Below are 11,586 nucleotides of genomic sequence, written 5' to 3' on the forward strand. Positions count from 1 at the left end.
ATATTAGGATAACATTATAGATATCCGAAACTTTCGATCTTTCAGTATATTTCACTTAACACACCTACTTTAATATACTCTGGAGCTTGCATCAACCTCTTTTGATTCTATTTAACCTACTAACTTTGCAGAGAGTTTCTCTTTAGAACCTACAAGTGACATTTTGTGCATTTCCTGCTATTTAGAGGTGCTAATTAACAATTCAAGTTTCCATGTGCATTAAACATACACAGATTCTCCGAGATATACAGATGTTCGAAAGTTCAAGTAAATAATAAGGCTAAATATATATAAGAATGTTGAATAAAAATTATTTCATATTAGAGGTTTTGAGATTTATATACAAAGGCGATTTGTCAAAAAAATCTTTTATTTTATTTTTTTTTTAAATATTCACCGTCTTTTTTATTTTGTCTATTTTAAATATTCATAAGTTTGTTCTTAAAATCGGTTAAAACAAAAAGTTACGTGTATCTCCAGATGTTCCTGGATTTTCGAGAAAGTAATGGAATTACCCAGTTTCCAGGTCACCTAGACAAGCCGGGGTAATGGCCTAATCTAAGAACTATGTAGATAACATACTGAATAAGTTAAAAAAAGTTTCAGCTCAACATCTCTAACGGTCCTCGACTTGTATGAGAGAACATACAAACAAACATGCATACACGAGAAGAGAACCGAGAAGCCCCTGATTTTGAAGTCGGTTAAAAAACACGTATTTCGTATCGTATAAATATATACTTCGAACTTAGTGTCTCTCTATCATATAAAAATGCAAGCACGGTATACCGAGTCATGCAAACTTAAATGAACCGTCCAGATTTCATCCTCGCCATCCGGCGCAATTTCAATCTTCTCTCTATTTCTTACTCCGTAACAAAAGGATAACGAAAGCTTCCTCGTCTAATTACTTATTCATGTTAGGATTAGTGCTCGCACAACGAATGCCGTAACCGCCGAGTGGCGCGCGGGAAATATCGCGGTATCCCCCGCGCGTCCCGGCGGGGCCGTGGTATGCAGGGAAACATGAGCGTGCGGACGTTAAGGCGAACATCGCATCCACGTAAACAAGAAGCGCGGAGAATACGCGCCGTTGCCTTAATTCGCGAAAGAGTTCCACCTCACGGCCTTTGTTCCGCGGGCTACGATATTGCATTTCCATCTGGCGGCTGCCATCGCGCCAAGATTTTACGGGCCGGGCTTGTCGTGCGCTCGTTACAGCTTCACGTTAGCGGCATATCCGAAAGGGTGGCTCGCCCCGTCGAGTGTGAATCTTTAAGGTCGATGCACACTCACGCGCCACCGCCTATGCGCGATCCATATCGGGAGGCGACGTTGTTTCCGCTCCTATTCTCTTCGCCGTCGTGTTATCACTGTCAAAATAGATGTTCACTTCTCGTGTGCCGTCGGACCCGCCGATACCGGCCCGCTGTGTCCACCGGATGTCGCGCCGGTATGTATGAAGCGACCTTTACACGCGGCTGGTGCGTGTGCGAAGTGCGCACCTCGGGGGCGAATTTATGGATCGGCTGCGAAATTGAAAGGGTGGAGGCAGAGAATTATTAGAACGCCCTGTTATGCGCGCTCGAGTATATCCGCTTGCTCGTGACAGCTCACCGCGAAGAGTGTGCAGCAAGAATTTGCAAATACCGCAGAGGCGAACCAGTAATTTCGAGTGACTGGATTCGCGCGCGCGCGCGCGCGATTCGACTGTACGAAGGTTATTGCGACGAACCAGATAGTCGTCGGCGGTCGAAAGCCAGGAAAGACAAACATCCTAAACTCGCGAAAAGTGAGCTCGAAATCATAACAAAAACTGCAGGGAATGTGTAAATGAAACAAGACAAATACGACAGGAGAAATGGGAAAGTTCAAACGTTACACACATTGCCAACACGTTATATTCGAGTAAAAACCCAAGTGAAATAGTCAAAGTATATTGCAGCAAAGAGCAAACGAGCAAAAATTGAGTTTAATTAAAGCGCACTTAATGAAGATGTATTATATTATATTCTTGATGAAGAATGAACTGTGCTCTGAAACTGCGGACGCAAAGTTTCTCTCGCTTGTGTTAAGGATAATTTTCGCGCGAGCCACATCTGGGTCAATTAATGATTTTGTTGCATATGCAGTTAACGAATATATACGAGTGCAGCCATTCATCTTTTAAATGGGAGAAGATGCCGCGGAGAAGTGGGTTTCTTTTCGCCGTGTAAGACATTAATTAGAGGCCGTTGCAACAAGGTTTCGGTTCGCGTGTCTGACTAATGAATAGCCTCTTCTACTGCGCTGACATCTGCTGACAAGATCCCGCGTAACCAGGTCTTCGTAAAAAAAAATAGAGAAAAAAGAGAAAAGAACTGTGGTGTCACGGATGCATTATCCACACAGGGAGATATGTCTTTGACCGACTCGACAGGATGATCATCATCGAAAATTGCTGTCAGGTAGACTTGTATTTTTCGCGAGCGCGGCTTTCGAATGGGCCGTCACGCGATCGTGTTTACATCGACACGTGCATCCAATCGTTGAACCGAAGACGAGGGCCCTCTCTATGCGACAATATGGTACCACTTAACTGTGCGGTAAACACTCGACGCCTTTTATTGCGTTTGCGGCTATCTGCCGCGCAGGAAAACGCACGGGCGGACAAGTGCAGCTGCGAGAGCGACAACGAGACTCGTACAGACGGATCGCCGACGAGGGGACGAGAGAGATACAGAGGGAGAGATAGATAGAGAGAGAAAGAGAGAGACAGACAGACAGAAGAAGAGAGAAAGAGACGCGATCGAGAGGCCGTGGCTCGTCCATGTCACGTTTCTATCGGGTGTCACGTTTCGCAGTATCAACAGAAAAAAAAGCTCGTGACACGCTCGTCGAACGATGCAGGAACGCTTCCGAATGAGCGGAATTCGACGTCCGATGGCCGTCGATGCTTTCGCATCGCGCTCGTAATTACGGCAGTCGGCGGCACTGCGCTACGTGTCGCGCCGTGCCCCCTCGCTCTCGCGCTGTTTTTCGTGAGTATCTCACGTGTTTTAACCCCGTCATTCGGCTGGACGAGAAGCCCGAGCGGGAGAATTAAATCGTCCGACGCGCGAGCTCGGAAAAAAAAGAGAGAGAAAGAGAGAGAGAGAGAGAGAGAGAGAGAGAGAGAGAGAGAGAGAGGCGGGGAAAGGGGGTAGAGGAAAGAAAAAGGACGCCGTACACCGAGTGTGCGCGTGGCACAGGGGTGATTATCGGGGTGTACGCGAAACGACGTAATGTCGAAACAACGGGCGGGCAAAATCAGGGAAATTTAACGAGCCGTTTAGCAGCCATATCGACGGCAGGCTGAAACGGCGTTTCTAATTATCGGTCGCTCGTTAAACGTAGGGAGGCGTGCAATTAATTCGCCGGAGCTACGAAACGAAATTATTAGCCGCGACGTGACTGCGGCTCGACGTGTTATTATTCCCTGCGATGACGCGCGTATTTCTCACGTTCGCGGGACAGGGAAGAGGGGGGAGGGGTGGGAGGGCGAGAACGACGCCGACTAGAACGCAGAGATAAGTAGATCGTGTGGTGTACGATCAATCAAGAGATATTCTCCTCCGTCGCGCGCCGGGAACAATGTATACGTCGGCGCTTAAGGGGAAGCTACCGGTGCGACTAGATCCTTTTATATATCGGCGACGTGAGAGTGTAGGGGGAAGCTGGAAGCCGCAGCAGCGCGAAAGGCAAAGATTCGCACGAGTTTGGGCCGTCTAAGCGCTTCTTAAAACTTCCGTAGTCGTAGACCAGCGCGCTTCACAAGCAAGTGCTGAGCAGTGCAGCGGTGGCTTTGGTTCAAGTGCCCGGACGACCTGGGTTCTCTCTCTCTCTCTCTCTCTCTCTCTCTCTCTCTCTCTCTCTCTCGCGAGAGAAGTCCTTCCTCTCTTCTCGGCATCGCCATGGTAGTACTACTACTACTCCTCGTCACTCTTTCACTCGGGATGCTCGACCCTTCAACATGCGAGTCGACGTATACGAGAGTGTGCACTCAAAAGTGTATTCACTCACGTAGACACCGGGGTTTTGACGCCTTTACGCGAGCAGGGGCGCAAAGACGCATTCGCACCAACAACGATTCTCCCAGGATGTTCGCCGGACGATTTACGGGCGAAAATAAAAGGGGACTAAGGTTCTTAAAGATTTTTCTCGGACCACCGTCAAAGATTTCGAGATTTTCGCCGAGAGAGCGGCTTCCTTTTCAGCACGTCGCGTTTAACGGGACAATAAGTGCCTCGGGGCGTTGTTACTTATACGGTTACTCTCTCGTCGCGTGTGTACGTGATTATAATTAATGCTGGGTGAAATTATTTGACGCTGCGTAACATAATTAAATTTTTTTCTCTTGCATCCCTGTGTTAATATTTCGAGATGAGACACAATTAATTCTCCTTACGCAACACGACGTGTTATCCCATCCGAGTGGGAAAATTCGTGTAATTACGTAACACATTAAATAAGTTAATGTATGCACTTACTTAATCTACTTATGGCACTCATACACCGTAGAACTATGGCGGCGGATCCTCTCTCTCTTTCTCTCGGAGAATTCCAATAACTCGTTTAATTACTTTTATTCGGGCTAACGAGCTCCCCCGTACGTGCCAACACATCCGCAAGAGAACACAGTAACACTTCCAATTTCGCAGCAGCGAAGTAAATCTCACGTAGTTTGAAGCATGACAATCCTTCACCTTCGACTACACTGCATCCCCGATGATAGGAGGTCATATGTTCTCCTGTCAAAGTTCAAAAGCTTCGATCCAACTTTGAAGTTTCATTGTCATCCGTTACTGTTCAATCTGAGAGTTCTCTCGTGTGAAATAGCGGCCGCAAGCTAAGAAAACTTTCTACAAACGCGAACTACAAATTACTTGCGATTTAATGCCGTAATACTCTTTCACGAACACTCGCGCGTTAACAGCGCCTGTGTTAAGGGAATGCCAAGGTGAACGGCGAACTTCAAAAATGTCGATAACGTAGAGGCGATCACCAAAACGACATGTTAGATAAGATGATTAACACGATTACACTGCCTTCCTCATAGTTCTTGCATATATGGATCTTATGTGAATGTGTGCTGCTTTGTGTTTCAGCATATTTAGCGGAAAATCTAACTATATATATATATATATTTTTTTTTTTTGCAGATTTTTCGTATCTTTCCAAGTCTCTTCAGTTATAAATTCAGTTATAAAAGTGCAGGAATTTTCTCTGCAATTATTTTCAGCTCAGCAATCATACATTCGGTATATACAAGCTAGAGAACTTTTGTCTCAGACAAATATTAATGCTATAAGTTCGAAATGTCAATTTTGTATTTTTTATCATTCCCATCGAACAATGCTCTAGTTTATTTTTGCACGCATTTTTATTGTGTAAAAACATATGTGCAAGCGATACAACGTAAACTTTGCAAAAAGGAATCAGTGTTTTTTTGTTGATAAAAATTTCCAAGTATGCCATGCTCTTAATGCAATCCGTTTTAACACATCTGCGTCGGATATTTCGACAGCTAGAAAATGGAAAACAATAGGTCCGACCACGTATTTTTTCGTTGTCGGAAAATACGCGACAATGTGCGTTTTCAGTCAATTCTCCTTTGTACTTTTTTTACATTACCGTTTTTGAACACACGCTGCGCGGACAATATCTCTATCTACAGAACCGAGACGGGGTTAAAAAGCGTCCAGTTCAACTTCTCGTCGCAAACACACACAGACAGCTAAATACTACGAGGCTGTTGTATCTTCCGTGAAACTAAAAGATCTTCCTTTGTCGGTGTTTCGAGTTTTAACGACTGGAGTTCTTCGCAAGCCCGCGGTCTTCCGTTTTATCCATGCTACAATCGACCCGCAAGTCCTGTCTCCCGTTCTGCCTGCTCGTCGACTATATCGGAGACGACTGACGGTCGAATATCACAACGAAATCAAAAGCTTCTGCAGATTTCGTCACAACAAAACGCCATAAAAGAAGACGAACGACGAAGAGATGCGTTGCCCGGTAACAGTATAAAGTTCACGACGCAAGATTCACTCTTGCAAATACCGAAAAGGGCGATTCGCCCCGCTCTCGGGGAACCGAGATGCTTCACGAGTATTTACTCGCAGTTCTGCGGACTATGTAAATGACAAGGAGCATTAAAAACGCAGTGCCGCGCGGAATTAGCAGGAGAACACCGGTTTATTACGCCCGGCGCCTCCCGCCGACTGCGATTAAAGATCTTTTAATTAAAGTCCGGCCGATTTTCCATAAAGTTCCGACTTTTCTTCACGATAATTCATCATTCGGATTGAAAAACTAAATTAGATCGCTGCCCACGCGCGCGTAGACGAGCGACAATACACACCTATCGAATCGATCGCCCGCACACGTCCGCGAGAGAGCGTGCATTTACTCCGGGAATTAATTTAAATTCTTTTAATTAGACAAACGTTCAGGAGCCTCGTTGCTCGCTTGCGCGCGCACGGACGCAGTTACGGTTTAATTACTTTTCTTCGTTGGCGAAGGAAGCGTTATGACGCGCAATATGACAAAAGAGAATAGAACAAGGTGTCCTGCGATTAATACTCCACTAAAATACCACGTACAAAAGATTGGGGAGGGATAGAGGACGAAATTTGCTGCCTCTGTAACGAAGAGGCAGGAGAGACGGCAGAGCATGTTCTCTGTGGCTGCGTTGCTGCCTGTCGCCACAGGATGACACATCTGGGGGTGGCGACACCATAACACCAACTAAGCTAAGAGAGACGCATTCCGAGCGAATTATAAGGCTCTGTAAAGCCAGCAACTGCGTAACCTGTGAGAAAGGCAGATAGACACGATAGATCCAGCTAAGCCACGGCCACTCTATGGGCGTTGTCCAGTCGTTGACCCTCAAATATTAATGGCAACGGTAATGTTGTCATTAGATTCGATTTAATTGATAATACGCGCTCTCCGAGATAATATTGCGAGTCGGACGTCTATCGTGCCGTCGTGGTGAAAATTCAGCGTTAAAAACTGTATAACCGGTATAACCGTCTGTCTTGACGGTGCAGCGGCTAACACGAGGCGCAAGAGAACGGGCATCCATGAAGTTGTGGATGAAAGAGAGCACGAAGTAATTGCATTTGCATGTGAACGTGAGCTCAGCGATCCTCCGCGCCGCCTCCCCGCTGGTGCATCGATTTGCGCGGATGACCATAGGTATTGCATTTAAATAGAATTTTTGATACGATAGCACGGTTCCCTCTGCTGTGGAACGTGCCCGACACCGTGCCACGGACGTGGAAATGGTGAACAATTAAAAATCAGTTATTTTATAACTCGGCGATACTCGTGGAGCGCTTTAATTTCTCGCATAATGGAAAATGTATAATCCACTGCAAATAATGGCGCTCGCGTCCCGTCAAGTGTTCCGGCAAATTGCAGGCGGTACGCAATTAGGAAAAAAAAAGTAACATACAACAGAGTAATCCACAGTTCGCGAGGGGGACGGAGAGGCGACAGGAGGGGGAGGGGAGGAGGCAAAGCTCTGAGCTTCGCCTACGTGAACGCATTTTCGTGAATGATGGTTTTACACGGCCCCGTGGACACGTACAGATGGTGCATGTAGAGAGCGAGCGCGCGCGCGCGCGCTGCAAAGAAACATCGCATGCGCGAGCCGCTTAGGAATTAATTATGTGTCATGGAAAAGAATGGATTCGCACGATAAGCAGGCCTGGCGAATGCCCAAACCGTTTCGAATCGCGGTGAGTGACTGCATAAACTCGCACTTACCGGCGTGCATGGGCGCACAGCGGTGTTATTCCAATCGCGCGAGGCGAGGTAACTCGAGAACATTACTTACGTACATCCGTACGTTACCCATATCGATCCCGGCCGCCATGCCGGCACGTAAGTAATATCGTGTGGATGCGGGCACGAAATTCGCGAGTGAAACGATACGTAAAATGGCGCTTACACAGACTGAATCCGGAATCCTTCACGTGGATGACCACCATCGGCATCAGTACCATCACTACGAGGTTTACGACGTGGAACACCATTCCCGGCCCGTGAGCTATGATATCCTGCGGCACAAAATAAAGAGATACAGGTTACGACCGGAAGTGGCTCGCATACAGCGCGTGGCATACTAACGCCAGCGCCAACGGAGGAGCTAAAATGACGGACGTTGTTATGGGAGTGCTTCTCCCTGTCGCTTTTTTGTAAACATGCAGGATGTTGCATCGACATATAGAGGTCAGTGTGGCGAGCGAGACGATTTGCACGAGATTGTCATATTTTTTTTCATGACAAAAATGAGTGTAAATCGTTTCACTACTACTAGTACATGCTGAGTCCAAGCTCAGTCTATGCCCGAACATGCGTGTCTGCCAACGAAGCGAGCAAGCAATCCATCATACTGACCAATATGTTGATACAACGCCCTGTACAAGCTCTCCGCGACACGCGAATCTGATTGATAAGGTGAAAGTGTCAATACTTGGATACGTACGTAGCGAGAATATTATAGCTTCCTGTTCACATAAATTCTTCTCTACTATGTTTCTAATAGTGCAATAGAGATTCTTAGATCAGTGTCTAGAGTTTGTACGACTGATTTAGAGAAATTGACCAATTTCATTACATTGTTGAGGATCCAAGTACATCTGGAGATACAAAACGAATTCTTTATTTAAAAAAAAAAAAAAAACATTTTTTAAGCGACTTCACAAACTTTTAAAAACTTTTAAAAATTTTTAGTAAATAATTAGAAACAGGGAGTAAAAAAAACTTGAAAAAATATCTTCGAAAAGCTCTAAAAATATAAAATAATTTTGAATCAATATGCCTATGTATTTGCAATTCTATCTCAACATTCTAACGATAGTTGGCGTAAGAAACAAATTAGATAAGTAATTATACAACAGTAAGAAAATAAATAATAAAAAAGATTTTATTATTTACTCAAACAATTAGATTTTCGCGCTCACTAAAAATAAATTTTTAGGGTTTTTGAGATTTTCGATGACGGTTTATTTTTTTACTCTCTGTAATGACGGAAAACAACAAAGATATTTTATAATTTAATGTTGGGTGACTCATCTTATATATTCTGTATTAAAAGTTTAAATATTTGTACTCAAAAATCAATTAAAATGTCCAGAGTTAGGTATGTGTCCAGATATTGTTACTTTTGCCTTCCAAACAAACATAATTGCTCGAGATTTCATTTTAGATTCTCATTTTTCTCATTTTTAACAAACCATTGACAAGTTAAAATTGAGAGAGTGAGATAAATGAAACAATTTCACGATTATATCCATAACTGCAAATATCCATGCAAAAAGGCATCGTTATTTATATTACTTAACATGACGTATGAAGCGATTCATGTGTATAATTGTGGAAGATTACTCATTCGATAAGTTTCGAGGCAAATAATTGAACGCAACGGGAAACAGTGTAAATGTCATGAAACGTGCAGGAGAATTATCACGGTTAAATGAGTTCTGCGTCGAGATATTTATAATTGTGCATTTCGTCGAGCAAACAGCAGTTTTTCCCTGTTTGCGCTCGCGATGTGCTCGGTTGAAAACCTACAGAATCCTGATGCGTGTAAATCACTGCCGCGTTGGTATGCGTGATGTGTATCGGAAACGACATGTAATCCGCTACGCCTGCGGTGAGATTTACGAAAAGTTAAACGTTACGCAGCGACAGTAGTCGATTATTTAAATTCGCGGATCTCGTTTCGATTTAGAGAACTGATCGACGATATTTAGGAGATTTATCGGCAATTACTAATCGTATGAATTCTCACGTTTTCTCATTATAAAAATAACAATATGCATAGCAACATTCTTGATTATTTCCTTTTTTCTGCGACAGCAAAGCTTTTAGCAAATTGTCGCGAGTGTATAGAGACGTATTTTCGCTTGAAATTACTTTCGAGCTCAATCTGAACGCGCATGGCGCGTTCTAAAAATGCGTTAGCTCGGCAAAGGGCAGAATAAATCAGGAGCCTGAATGAAATTGCTGCGAATACTCGAAACGCGAGCTTACTACGAGATTAATTACCCGAACAAAGTGCGTTACAAAGAAGCGTATAAATCACGGTCGTCGTCACAGCGCTCACAAAATTGAATCGCGGTATTTCACTCGTGAGATCGCGCAGTTGGCCGCGCCTGTTATAGGATTCAATAAAAAATTACACACCCGTCTGGGACAAAAGGTTAATTATTTAAACGCGCTGTCGGGCCGGTTTGACAAAGTATCGCATGAACGTGATTTATCACCGTCGAGTTATTATGGCGCGGAAACAAACGCCGATGTTCGCGGTGAAACATTCGTTCGTCCGGAAAATATTTCGCTTCTGCGTCACGTACCACGGCCTCGATTGCAAAAACGGCCCTTCTCGTTCGCTTTCTCGCAATTCGCCAAGTTTTCTACCGGAATTAATTAGCTAAAGGCGAGCACGGTAGATTTCATAAAGAATGCAGTTTTACGGCTTTCCAGAAATTCAGCCGGCGAAGAATGCGCGAGATCTTCGGGGGGGCGGGACCGTTGGGGAGGAATTTCTTCGTCGAGAGAGCGCGTTGTCTGCCGAAACCTGAAGTAATTAATGAACTACACGATCTTGTTTTTATTTCTTGCAGAATGTAAAGAAAAATGAAGAGGACCCGCAATTTGCAATGCGCCACCTGATTATCAAAAATACGCGAATTATTCTAATTGAATCCGAACCTTCACTATTCGAATCCGAGTTATTCGAAGAAAGTCGTATTTTCCGCTAATAAATAAGAGTGAATAAGTCATACTTGGATCTCTCTATATTGATAGAAAATGTCCTAAGAAATAAAAGATATTTATTCAGCTGGCACTGATACACTGTTAAATATTGGAGGGTCAAATTTAAACCAATTTCTTGAGTTAAATAATATTTAGTTATTTTTAACTATCATGTGTGTCAAAATTTACTATTTTAACACAAAACATGTGTTTAAAAAAACAACCACATCTAATCAACCCATTTAAAACAATATTAAGTCATTTTGTACTAAAACAAAGGTTACATTAACGTGCACATAATAAAAAATAAACTAAATTTTAGTCAAATTTAATACATTTCTTAAGTTAAATTATTTAACTCCATTACATTAGTTAAATTAACGACATATTTAGTAGGAGCAGTGGCGACTTATAGGAATGGTTAAAAATAACTCAAATTGAATATAATTTGGCACTACGGATTTAACAGTATATAACATATTTATTTGTTATTCAACAAAACAGTCTTGTAGTCATAGCGAAAATGATCTAGATACGAGAAGTTTAGCTAAAGTGGATAAATTATTAGGACCTTAACTTAGTTTCCGCCCGCAAATGTTAGATGGCAATGCAAACAGTTCTAGTAGTCATTACTAACGAAACAGGTAGTTTGTGATTAATTTCGACATTTCTCGATAACATTCAGTCAGCATACACAATTATTTTCCTAAACAACAATTTCTTTTGCTTTGTGAAAAATGGAACGCGATAAAGTGTTTTTTCGACATGTGCTTTTGCACTATTTTGATTTGAAAAAAA

At 43.3% G+C, this 11,586-nt stretch overlaps 1 protein-coding gene across 1 annotated transcript in view; it reads right to left on the reverse strand.

The window, feature by feature from the left end:
• The window catches only part of LOC116849415 (diacylglycerol O-acyltransferase 1), a 127,258-nt gene that overhangs the window by 60,219 nt on the left and 55,453 nt on the right, over positions 1–11,586 (reverse strand). Inside the window, exon 5 of the mRNA XM_032826552.1 lies at positions 7,976–8,084. Coding sequence (XP_032682443.1) covers positions 7,976–8,084 — 109 coding nt within the window. The remainder of the gene's footprint in view (positions 1–7,975; positions 8,085–11,586) is intronic.

The sequence above is a fragment of the Odontomachus brunneus genome, unplaced genomic scaffold (genome assembly GCF_010583005.1).
Source record: "Odontomachus brunneus isolate Ranch 3 - 2012 unplaced genomic scaffold, Obru_v1 Obru_scaffold_115, whole genome shotgun sequence".
Lineage (NCBI taxonomy): Eukaryota > Metazoa > Arthropoda > Insecta > Hymenoptera > Formicidae > Odontomachus > Odontomachus brunneus.